Genomic DNA, 12,815 nt, shown 5'->3' on the forward strand with positions numbered 1-12,815 from the left:
TAGGGAGCTCCTGTCTCAAGGGGAATTGACTGCAGTGGCGAGGCCCCCAGATTGACACTCTCCCTCCGAATGCAATTCTCCCATCGTCTCCTCTCCTTTATCTGTCGGCGGTCAGAATAAAGAGGGGAAAATGACTGGTGGAGTGACGGAGTAAATATGGCCGAGCCGCCGTCAGACAGGAGACACGCTCGTTCAGCTGATAAAGTCGAGCCCCGGCCCCCAGCGGGGGAGTTGTCTGGTCGCACACATGGAAACACACACAGACAAGTACACTGTAAAAAACAGAACCAAACAGGCTCTGAATTAGCTGGTCATAGCTTGGTTGGTGATTTGGGTTAAAATAAGTACTTCTTCAACATTAGATGATCTTTGTTGTCATGGTTACAATGATAACAATAATAATAATAATAACAACCTCCTCCTGACGTGGACTTTGTCGCTCTATAAATTACGTCACAGCACTTTTCCCTTTACTGCCATAATAACTACAGCCACTAGATGTCGCCTAGCAACAAAATGTAACTATGGGTCATAATAACCTGCTGCCCAGACGACCTGTGGGCTCATTTTTTACAGGACGGTCTCTTTCTTGGAGACAGAGTCGGTGTGACTGATCTAGTCTCAAGTTATCAACAGAAAATATTTCACACCATTTTTGATAAATGTTTAAGTGGTTTATTTTAGAAAAACGAGTTTGGAGAAAACAAGTCATTTGAAGCTGTCATCATGAGCTCTTTGAGCTTTTTGATGGATATTTTTCTCTGTTTATACATGAAATTATGAATCAGTCAATCAAAAAACTAATCAGTGGTCTTATTCTAAAATGATTGTCCCTTAGAATCATGAAAGTAAGTTAACCAATGGCTGTTACAAGGCTCATATACACTATCAATATAATTTGTCATATTTTTCATTAAATATGGGATTGATTTCTCACATTTTTAACCAAATTTCTTAAATTTACCAAGTGAGACTGTAGCCCCCCCATTTTTTTCTTTCATCTGATTTTATAGATTTAAGTAATTTATTTATCATCACTTATCAAAAGTGATATATGATGTTCAAAATCAATAAAGTCATCAATCCATGAATTTCTAATCCATCCATACTCATCTAAGATACACTTATGGGGAAAATGAGCCTCCTTCATGAAACTGTCTTCAGTGTCTTATTTGCACTGTGTGTAACAGGCACATCCACATGGTACCTGTATAGAGACAGTGACATCACACTGACTTGATCTCAGCTCTGACTGTGCACAGGAGCCAGAGCCCTCCTCTCCCCCGCGGATCGCGTCTCAAACTAAATGTTTCAATCAAAAGGTTTTTACTCTCCTGTGGCAGATTGCCTTTGTTTCGAACGGATTTGCCGCCAGTTAGGCTTTGATTGCAGCGTGTGAGTAACAGCATGGTGAGATAGATTATGACTTACCGTTTCAGCGTCGCTGCAACTTTAATCAGGAGCATTGTGGAGTTTTCTTTTCATCCTTAATGTTATATTTGCCTGTAAATGTTCGTGCTAGATGCCCAATATGGTACCCACCTCGAGTCTGTGTGTGTCAGACAGTTCATTCATCTCTCTCTCTCTCACACACACACACACACACACACTCTCTGCAGCTCTGAGGAATAGAAATCTGGTCAATTAGACACACTCCTTCTGATTGTCCAAATCTCCACATCTTCCTCCTGCCCTCTCCACCTCTTTCTCTGGACATCCCAATCACTCCCTCTGTCTAGTTTTCTCTTTCTCTCTCACACACACTCTTACACACATACACACACACACACACCAAGTCTTTCTTCATATGAGATGATGAAATAGTTGGAGAACACAGGAAATCTGTTTCTGGTGAAACCCTTCTGGACTCAGAGATAACTGAGCCCTTGTGGGGGAAAGAAGAAAGCCCCACTGGCTTTAGAGTCAAGTTTCCTGTGTGACTGTGTGTGTGTGTCCCATGTCACTGTGTGTGTGTGTGTGTGTGTGTGTGTGTGTGTGTGTGTGTGTGTGTGTGTGTGTGTGTGTTTGTGTGTGAAGAGAATTTTAGAGGGAGGTTTTAATTGAGAATAGATTTTTTTTTCTTTGCCGATGTAAAGTTTGTTAGAACAGAAGTGTGTGTTAATTGGTCTTTGTAAGTCCGTCTGGGTGTGTGTGTGTGTGTGTGTGTGTGTGTGTGTGTGTGTGTGTGTGTGTGTGTGTGTGCGCGCGCATATGCGAGTGTGTCCTCTTCCACATCATCATTTGCTCTCCTTTATTATAAATACACATCATTTACAATCAATCATTCAATTATATGCAGCAAAGTGTGTGTGTTTAACAAGTGTGTGTGTAAACCCAGTTCTCTAACTGTCTTTGTCTCCTCTTCTCTTTTTCTCCCCTCTCATCATCCTCCTCTTCTTCTTGTCTTCTCTCTTCATCCATTCTCTTCCATCTCCCTCGTTAACTCTTTCCTCCCCTCTTCTCTCTTCTCCTTTTCTTCTGTTCTTTCTCTTGTTCTCTTTTTTCTTTCTTTTTTCCTCTCTTCTCGTTTTCTTCTCTTCCTTTCCTCTCTCCTTTTTTTTCATCTGTTCTCCTCTCCTCATCTTTCTTTTTATCTCTCTTTCTTGTTTCCTTGTTTCTCTCTTTTCCTCCATCTTATCTCCTCTTATCTGGCCTTTCTTTCATCCTTTTGCCTTTCCTATTTCTTTTTCCTCTCCTCTCTCTCCTTCTTTCTGTTTCCTCTTTATCCTTTATCCTTTATCTCCCTCTTCTCTCTTCTCTTCTTCTTTCCTCTCCTGTTTTGTTTTCTCCTTTTTTTCCTCTCCTCTCTTCTTCTCTCTTTTTAATCTTTGCCCCTCTTTGATTTTTTTATTTTTCCTTTCTCCTCTCCTCTCATTTTGTTTCCTCTCCTCTGGGTTTTCCTCTTTCCCTTCCTTTCCATCTCTTCCCCTCTCCCCTTCTCCTTCTCCTCTCCTCCTCTTCCTCCCCACCGCAGGGCTGCTCGTCTCCCATCGTGGTGAAGTTCGCCGACACGCAGAAGGACAAGGAGCAGCGGCGTCTGCAGCAGCAGCTGGCGCAGCAGATGCAGCAGCTCAACAGTGCGACCACCTGGGGGAGCCTGACCGGCCTGGGCGGCCTCACCCCACAGTATCTGGCTGTAAGGAGAGCCGCCGCGTCGCCCACCTCCACCATCATCTCCTCCACCCCTTACTGCAGCCCCATGGCCAACGCCGCCGCAGTCAGTGCCCCGACCGAGAGCATTCAGCTCAAAAAGTCCCTGAATATTCTCACATGCAGGCTTTCCGTCTTTTCCTCCCTCCTTTCTTCTGTTCTCTGATTCCTCCTTTAGCCCTGCCATTGTTCCTTCCCTCCATCCTCCGCTGGCGAGTGTTGCGTAAATGAGGAAATGAGGTCTCTGAATCAGATTTAAGGCTGACAGAAGATAATATTTTATATTTAATATCTCATAAATGCGAGGACACAGTGTTTCTTACTGAATTTTATTTAATCTGGAACATTTAACTCCTCCATGCAAAATAAATCTAATCAAACTCTTAAAGCAAAGACATATTTCGGAAGGATGTCCATGTATGTTAATGTTGTACTGAAATGTAGATATTCTCAAACTTTCTATGGAAAACCAGAAAGGACAAAAATCTTCATCTTCTAATTATGTCTGTTTCTAACTGAGTATTCATTTATATTCTATTTATCCAGTTTCCAATGTTTAAATATGCATGTAACCATTAAAAATACTGTCTGTCAAGATCAAACATTAATTTTAATTGCAAAATAATTAAGTCAGAATCACAAAATAACAATTTTCTCATCTTTATTCAACCGTTTCTGCTAGAACTTATATACTAAAATGAAGTCTTGTGTTTTTATGAACATTAGGGATATTTTTACAAAATCACAAAATGTTCTTGTACAATATTTCTGAATGTCCTCCACCAAATTTTAACAAAATAATTCAGCAAAATATAAAAACACAGATCCAGGATGCGTGGTTGCTTCTCCGCTGTGTATCTTGGCTGTCCAGTTAAATCCATCCACTGTGGGATCCAGTGTTAGTTACTTTTGAAAATTTCAAGGATTCAGTGTTTTTTATTGATTGAGGAAATTTACTTCTTAAACTAAATAAAACATAAAAAAACTGATAAACTTAAAAAAAAAAAAAAACTGTTTACCACAGAGTTTATGAAAAATTAACATTTTGAGGCATATTTTTTTTTGGAAATTTTCACAGGAGCCTGTTCTCAGAGTATTTCTCCAGTATAAACTATAATTATGATCAAATCTTTGTGGGCTTTTGTTGTATTGAAACAGTCCTCGTCTGGAGCCCTGAGTCCACTGACCCCGGTTTGAGAACTGCTGCGGCAGAAGCTCAGCTGTTGATTTGTTTGATTTGGACGTAACCAGATTTCTTTGTTTTCAGAAACCTCATTCCCTCCCCCTCCCCCTGCAACCCTCGTCAGACTCGGTCTCGGTCTGTGGCGCTGACCCTCGACCTGTTTCTCTTCATGTTCCAAATTAACTGCTCAAACTCCTTTTAAAATAAACACCTCAGAAGTCTGTGATTTCAATCGTGAATTTGTTTGATCCTAAGTGCAATTTGCACCTGTCTTTTCAACGAGGGAAAACAGAGCTCAGACAAACATCCCTCCTTTACTGGATATTGATTTATTTTTGGGCAAAAAATAAATAAATGAGATAAAAAAGTGTTTTGTGAATTGGGCTCCAAGATTTTTCAGCTCTTTCAGTCCTCTTTCTCAATCTTTTTTTTTTTTGAAAAGATTAAGCTCTATTCCGGAGGAGAAAAAAATCACACACACAATAGAAACAAGATGTTAATTTGCTGTTAATTCGAGTCTTTGAAGGATGAGTTTTTGACAGCATCAGTATTCCACTTTTGTTTTGGAATCTAATTAGTCGGCTAGATTAGAGCTTTCATGCTCAACTTGTCTGAGAGAATCATGGTGGAATATAAACAGTGTTTGCTTAGAGGAGAGATCAAACTATATTAGCAGCTCATTTACTCATCGAGCACTGATGCAAAAACCACATTGCTAAACCGCTCATTACGAGTTTAGCTTCCCAGTGTAGCATTGTATAGACATGAATTAAGCTTTCTGTATCCACCCTGCTCACTTTGTTTTTTTTCTGTCTTGTCTCTCCTCCTCTCTCTCTCTCTCTCTCTCTCCTTCTTTCTCTCTTGCCATCAGTTGCTTCAACAGGCAACCTCCTCCGGTAACCTAGGAGCCTTCAGCGGGATCCAGCAGATGGCCGGTGAGTCGAAAATCAGTCGATAAACTCCCCTGAAAGCACGATCTACCGCGGCAATGGACTCTTTGTTGCACCTCTCTTGTTATTTTTTTCACAGACTTCTAAAAGAGGACCAAAGAGCATAACAGATGAACTCGCATGTTGGAGTAAAGAGAGATCTTTGCCCTGAAGATTTATTAACTGTTGCTAAGATTTATCTTGATCTTTTAATGAGGCCAGACAAGAGTTGTGCCCTGGGCGTGTAACAGTAACACCAAGGCTTTGTCAGGGATGGATGAATCACAGAAAGGAGAGAAGAGAAAGAGAAAAGGGGAGTGGAGAAAACGGTTGAAAGTGGCTTCTTTTTTGTGGATATGTTGCACTGCAGGCTGGCGCCATCTACTGCTCTCTTGCAGGGGAGGGTCTGTGATCTGTCATCTCCACATCCACATTTCCTTTCACGAGTATCTGCGCATTCGAGGGCAATTTTAAGCCTTTTATTTTAGTGCTTCAGTTTAAAGCCAATTTAAAGGATGAAATAAAGAAAGAAAGCTAATAAAATCCATGAATGTAGCCACTGAAAGTTTTCTGCCTAAATGGGCTGAATAGGAAAAAGGACACAAGGAAATAAGACATAAAGTGGTGAGGAACAGTCTAATTCTCTTAGGTGAAGCTGACGCAATAAAAAATGCATATTGTATTAACCCAGTTCTGCATTAATCTAAGCCTTGAGCGCGCCAAGAAGCCTCCTATTAAATGCTGAACAAGATAAAATCTCTGTCTTTAAGAAATATAATTTTTAGGGCTTTAAATTTAGGTTATTTAAGACTTTCAGGGACCCGTGGATACTCTCTCTCTCTCGGCCTCCCTGACTTCTTCTCTCTTTTCATTAAACTCTCCCTCCTCTTCCTCGCCACTCTCTCCTCTTTTCTATTTATTTAAAGCCTCTTTTTGCACCTCCCACCCCCCTCCTCATCTCACCTTCCCTCCAGTCTGTTCTATCCTCCTTTGCTTTTCTTCTTCTTCTTCTTCTTCCCCACTCTGGGTTTCTCGGTGAGGCGTCAGCTTTTAATTGTGCGCTCTTTAGTTGGTCGACAACAGGGAAACAGGATGAGGAAGTTGCCAGGAAACGATAAATGATCCGAGTGTGATGGGAGTTTTTAAAGTGGCGAGCCCTGCCTCGTGTCCTCCACTTTTCTGTTGCATTCCCTTGGGTTACATTGCCTTGAAATTTCCCTGTGGCTGTTTTAAAATTTTTTTGCCTACTCTGCTGTTGAGCTCAAACACACATTATCCTGACAAATACACACACTCACATGGATAAATAGGCTGTGGGATTTGGAACCAAGGGCGAGTTAACGTAGTCTGAATCTGGAGATCTGTTAGTCCTCCATCTGCAGGAGAGAGAGAGAGCGAGCGAGAGATGCAGAGAGAGAGAGAGCATTAGTGATTGGCAGGAGATGTGAGACAGCTGAATGACATCTGGTCCCAGTCTTTAACACGAGGAGCTGCAGAGCTGAGAGGCTTCAATTACACCAATGAGCATTCAATTAGACGCAGCCAACGCCAGCCTGGTGCAGCCCAGCTCTGCCATACAGGCTGCACACACACACACACACACACACACACACACCCTCACACTCATACATACTCACACACTCACGTACCATCTGCACAGCCCGGATACTCTGACTCTGATGTGGGAAGTAGATTGTATTTGTCGCACACTGTCTCTCTTTCTTTGCCTCCTCTCTCCTTCTCTCTCTGTGCGGCTTCATCTCTACTTTATTCCCCTCTAACCCAGTTATTTTTATCTCCTGCCTGCTCCTCTTCTCCTTATAACTGTCTCGAAAATGTATGTTCAGTGAGGGAGATAGCCTTTGACAAATGCAAGAAAGAATAGGTGTAGAGCTGCTTTGAGAAAGGGGAGAAAAAGAGAGGTTGCACAGAGAGAGACAGAAAGAGAGCTGCTACGGAGTCTTTGTCATCCGCTTGAGGAAAAGAAAGGAGAGGGTCAGGAAAAACAGAAGAGAGGAGGAAATTAAAGAAAGGAAACGGAAACAAAAAAAGGAGGGAAGAGAAAGTGAAGAAAATGAAGGGACAGGGAGATGGCAGGAAAGGAAACAAGAAGAGGAAAAGGGCAATAACATAAACAAAAGAAGAGACAGATGAACGAAAAGACAAAACGGGGAGGGGAAAAAAGAGGAAAAGGAAAAGGCAGGTCATAAATTAGGAATAGTACGTGCAGGCAGGATCAAGAAAAGGATTAAGAAAAAGAGAAAGGAGAGGAAAAAAGACCAGGAGGGAGGTGAGAGAAGGAAAGGAAAGAGAAAAAAGCACAGGAAAGATGAAGGAAGAGGTAAAAGAAAATGAAAGGAAGAAGCAGCCGAAATAAGGTGAAGAAGTGAATACAACATAAAGGCTCTTTACTGTAACTATCCTGAAGTGATATTATCCTGAAAACTCTGAGCCTCGTGGTCAAATGTGGGAAAATAAAAATCTCCTCATATTATTGTAAAGAGCCGTGAAGGATCCGGTCTGGCTCATGTGGGGCATTATCGTCCTTCTAAAACAACAACAGAACGAAACAACACTGTCTGAATTAGTGTGGGATTTGAGCATGCATTCAGGGAGTGAGAGAGAGAGAGAGTGACGGCGACAGCTGTTTGATTCCCACCTTGCGCACAAATAGAAATCCATTTTAGCTTTTGATGTATCACAGAAAATTGGAGAAAATGGCTTTGAAAACAAGATTGGTTTTGGCTTCGGTGCGCTCGTAAGTAAGCACAGATGAGTAAAAAAAAAAAAAAGTCACACTCGAACGTACATGCTCATTACTGCGAGCACACACACGTTTAACTTTCACTCACACACGCACACACACACACACACACACACACACACACTTCCCGCTGCAGCAGCTCGTCTCGACAACCTGAAAACAGGACCAGGGCGTTTAGAGACTGGCAGTTGTTGTTCTCTTCTCTCTTTTTTTTATTTTTTTATTTCTTTAATCTGTCAGTCAGAGCTGTGAATCTCAGCCGTCTGTTGTCGTGGGCTGATTTCGGGTTTGGTCATCTGGGTGAAGGATATCTTTGTTTGGGTGTTACAACCTCGAACCATTCACCACGCTGTCAGAACAAGATGGATCTTCTTCATGATGTCTTGTTTGTGTGCGTCTATTTGTACGTGTGTGCGTGTGTGTATGTGTGAGTGTGCGTATTCCCATGGTACTGTATATACACCCAGACTGTATATACGACACATACACCTCACATTGACAGTGTCCACCCTTTTAACTTGTACTCTAACAACAAGCTCATGAATCAGGGGAGGCTTCTTCTCTGTGGTAAGACCAACTTCTGCTCTGCTGACTGATTCTGTTTTACACTCAGGCCTCATAATAATGGACACACACACTCACACACACACACAAACACACACACACACATAAGCGCATTCACATTGATGCGGTAAGGTGTAAGGTTGAGTTGTGTTCACAGACGGTGCTATATAGCCTTTGCTTCACCATCATTTAGGTGCTGGCATGTAGTCATTAATTATGCTTAAGCACAGGCCCATATGCTAATGCCACAGAGCAGATTAACAGTGAGGAGCGCTCAGCCTGCAGCACAGTATGCTGCTGAATGGGACGCCTCAATCATGACTGGAGCCTGACTGATATCAATAACAGGCTGATATGGAATTATGACACATATATTGGTGTCAGAGTCGACAGATGTGCAGATAGAAGTAGTTCTCCATGAATATTTTTGCCATCATCGTTTTTATTAAAGTGTAAAATACAGTATTTTTGCTTTATTTGTGCTTTAATTAACAAATACTGTTGTAAAAACTTTATTTCTTCTTATAATCTTATATTAGTTGTAATTTTCAATAGCAAACTTTATTGATCTTCAATAGAATATCCTGTTTTATGTGAAGAGATTATGTAAAAGACAGATATGACTGTCAGATATTTTCATTTATAATAATATAATAATGACATGCAGGAACTGGAAGTGAGCCAGAGTTAGCTCCTCATCCCCAGGCAGACGTTAAGAAGGCACCTGCAGCACCTAATGTCCCCTGTTAAAATGTCAAATCCCAATATCAACCTCAGAAATCACCTATCAGTCGGGGCGCCCCGGTGGCTCATCTGGTACAGTACGTACCATAAAGGCTTAGTCCTAAACCGGGTCTGAGTCCGAGCCTGACCCTCTTACTGTGGCTGTCAGAATAAAGCACCCAAATAAATAACTTCAGTCAAGCTCTAATCATGATGCAGTGTTACAGACGTATTGGTCTTTATTCACCAGCGAGACCTTTATTTATGTAAACTCAAGCTAGCCTGGATAACTTGACCAGGAAGGTTAGTTTCCTCCTGTATTTTTTCTGTCCTTTCCCACTGAGCTGCTCTAAGTTGAACTAAATCAGTGCGATTATTTCTGCACCAAACCTAAACTCTGCAACAGCTGCTTCTACTGATTTAGACACATCTGGGGCTTGTTTGTGAAATCAGCTGTTGCAGTGTTTCCTTCACACACTACAGACTCTCTAAAGATGGAGCAGGAAACATTACAAAGATCAGAACATCCACACACTCCACTGTTACTCTCTTTCACCTGCGGACACCAAGCAGCTCACTCATGTTCAGTGCTGTCCTGTGGTACACTGTCCCGGTCCAGCCAGGCCGCCCAGCCACGGCTCAGCCTCGCTCCCCAGGTTTGACACCACCCTCTCTGGCTCCTCTCTCCAGGTATGAGTGCTCTGCAGTTGCAGAACCTGGCCACTTTAGCGGCGGCAGCGGCAGCGGCCCAAAACTCAGCCAGCCCCTCCACCGCAAACCCCCTGTCCTCCAACGCCGCCTCCCTGGGAGCGTTGGCCAGCCCAGGTAACGCCGCAGCCTCTCAGGTTGGGGGGTCCGACGCCGGGGTGGGGGGGCCCAACGCCTGCCTGCGTTTCTCCGCTCTCCACCGTTGCCATTACCAGTGTTGTCGCCCCCCGTGATCCCGGCACTTCACCGCCATCACTGAAACCATCAACCAGCCATCGTTGCCGAAACATAACCATCTCCATTGTTCAGCTCTCCGTCAGTGTTGTTGACCCTCTCTCTGGCACATTCCCATGGTGTGTGTATCCACCGTCTCCGCCTCTCAGACCTTCATCTCAAAAGAGAACCATGCTGTGTTGTCGATGCGCCGCCTACCTTGCGTCCTCCTGTCTTTGAACACCTCACTTCCTCACCACGTGGCCCAGCCGCCATGCCATCCCGTGATACACGCACTGTATATGTGTGCGCGTGTGCATGTACTGTGTGTGTGTTTTGTGCTTCAGTGTTTCCCACGTAGGAACCTCAGGCCTGTAGATGTGTTGTTTCCCGGCGGACGGGGTTCGTCTGCACCTCTGTGTGTGTGTGTGTTGCTGTTGTGTCTCCGCTCATGGCTTTGGGGTTTAAGAACTACCAGGTCTGAACTCGATTCAGGTTAAATATCACCACCTTCAGACTCTCTCCTTCCTTTGTCTCCTGCACCGCCTCCCTCCCTCCCCCACCTCCTCTTCTCCTTGTGTTCCTTCTCGTTGCCCTCGTCTTTCGCTGCTGCCCTCCTTTTGACAAGCTCCCTGTTTCTGCTCCATCATTCTCCCCTTTCATGTCGGCTCGGCCTCGCTTCAGCAGCCGTGGTTTTGCTGTCTCTGTTGGAGCGCGCTCCCAACAGAGCATGAATATGAAGAGTCTCCCCCACCACCACCCCCACCCCCACTCCACCCCTCTCTTCTTCTTGCTCCTCCACATTAACGCTTACACCACTTCCATCCCACTTTCCTACCTTCCACCGGGCTGGTTCACGCTGGCATGAATGTCCTCTCTTCTCTCATCTCTCTTCTTTTTCTCGCTCCTTCTCTCTATACTTTTTACCTTCTCCCTTTCATTCCAGCCTCTCTCTCTCTCTCTCTCTCTCTCTCTCTGAATATCAGTCACACCTTGAATGTCAGACACTCAGGTTGAGCTGCTCAGTGTGAACGAGTGGCGATATACTGCATGTGTCAATGAAAGTGAAAACGTCACACCAGTTTGATAAATATAGTCAGTTCTGCATGGAGACAGACCAGCGTTTTTATTTTTTTATTTTTGTTTTGTTTTGCACCCTGTGCCGACATGATGCTCCCTCTATCACACCATTTCTTAATATATTCACTGGCAATCCTGCTTTGTTGGCATCGCTTTGATGAGATCAAGGGTAAATGAATAGATGAAATCTTTTTTTTTTTTTTGGTCTAAAAATAGAACAAGGTTGCGAGCTTTGTGCACCATACTTCCTGCCATCTCACCCACCCACCACTGACATAGTAGTTCATGTACAGTATGGCACACATTTCACATGTGGTGTGTGTTCTGGTGTATGTGTGTGAGTTTGTGTCCACGGTGTTGACTTCACTCGTCGTCTGTTGTGTGTTTTCTGTGTTTTGATGTCAGTGACAACTTGACCAACTGGTTAAAACCCAAACTGTGCTTCAGGAAAAGTCACTTTGAATGAGAAAGATGTTTCCCAACCTTCTGAAAGGTTACTTGTAAGCATAGAAACTCTGCTCTGATTGTGCTCTTGCCTTTCTGTACATACAGTGTGTCTGCTTTTTTTGGATGGTCCTTGTGTTTTTTTTTTTCAATGCCATTACAGCATCACCTTCAATGCAGCAATCCTGCTTTTGTGATTATTACCTGATCAAACAAACCATACAGAACTCTTCTGCTAAGCTGTAGATGTGATTTCATCTTCATATAATTTTGTACATGGGGTTTTTAAATGTAGAGTCAAGGTGCTGCAACTTGTTTGATTAAGTACAGGTGCTACTTGTAAGACTTTTTAACATCAGCATACCATCAGTTCAACTTTGGTGTAGATCCAGTAAAAAATGAGACAACTGTGGGGACGGTTGGTTTAACTCAAGTGCTTCTTGTCAAAGTTTTCTCCTTTCACACCAAGATAATAATAAACATATCTTGAAGTGATTTCATTTTTCCCCAGACACAAAGCTTTAGCTCGTATTGCTCAGGAAGAATAGCTCTCAGTTCCTCCTCCTGTCCAAAGAAATCTGACCAGACCAATCTTGCAAACGTTCACAGAAAGTTTCTCTCCGCCAAGGCTGCGGTTCAGCTCAGCACGGTTGCATTTCAATAATGATAATGATTATAATCTGCATCAAAATACACACAGTGGTGAGTCAGTCCAACTCATGGCCATTTACATTCCTCATGCCGCTGTGGCAGTGTCTCCAGGTTAAACACCATCACATCACTCAGCGCTGACATGCGCACTCTAAAGTTGGTCGCAGTGTCACGGCCGTGCTTTCAACAATCTGGAATCAAATCCCAGAGTAATCTTTTTTTTGAGTATTATAACACATTGTGGTCACTAATCAACTCCACACCAGTTTCCATCAAAGTCTTTTAGAGATGTTTTGAGATCCAACATCCTGTGAACTTTTCTAACGAGCGAGGGACTGAAAACATGACCTCCCTGCCGCAGGTGAAAGTGTAGAGTCTTCTCAGCAGTGGTTTCAGTCATTGCAGT

At 43.2% G+C, this 12,815-nt stretch overlaps 1 protein-coding gene across 31 annotated transcripts in view; it reads left to right on the forward strand.

Moving 5' to 3' along the window:
- Window positions 1-12,815, forward strand: part of LOC139635396 (CUGBP Elav-like family member 2) — a 464,890-nt gene that overhangs the window by 437,175 nt on the left and 14,900 nt on the right. For 10 of the 31 annotated variants that reach the window (XM_071502705.1, XM_071502704.1, XM_071502699.1 and 7 more), the window contains 2 exons: window positions 2,975-3,136; window positions 5,205-5,268. In XM_071502705.1, coding sequence (XP_071358806.1) covers window positions 2,975-3,136; window positions 5,205-5,268 — 226 coding nt within the window. Of the gene's footprint in view, window positions 1-2,974; window positions 3,218-5,204; window positions 5,269-10,003; window positions 10,139-12,815 lie in introns of all 31 variants that reach the window. The other 21 variants (XM_071502687.1, XM_071502686.1, XM_071502703.1 and 18 more) reach the window with 3 other exon arrangements.

Source organism: Trachinotus anak, unplaced genomic scaffold (assembly GCF_046630095.1).
Source record: "Trachinotus anak isolate AG129_WGS33_773 ecotype Australia unplaced genomic scaffold, CSIRO_AGI_Tana_v1 ptg000018l, whole genome shotgun sequence".
Classification (NCBI taxonomy): Eukaryota; Metazoa; Chordata; class Actinopteri; order Carangiformes; family Carangidae; genus Trachinotus; species Trachinotus anak.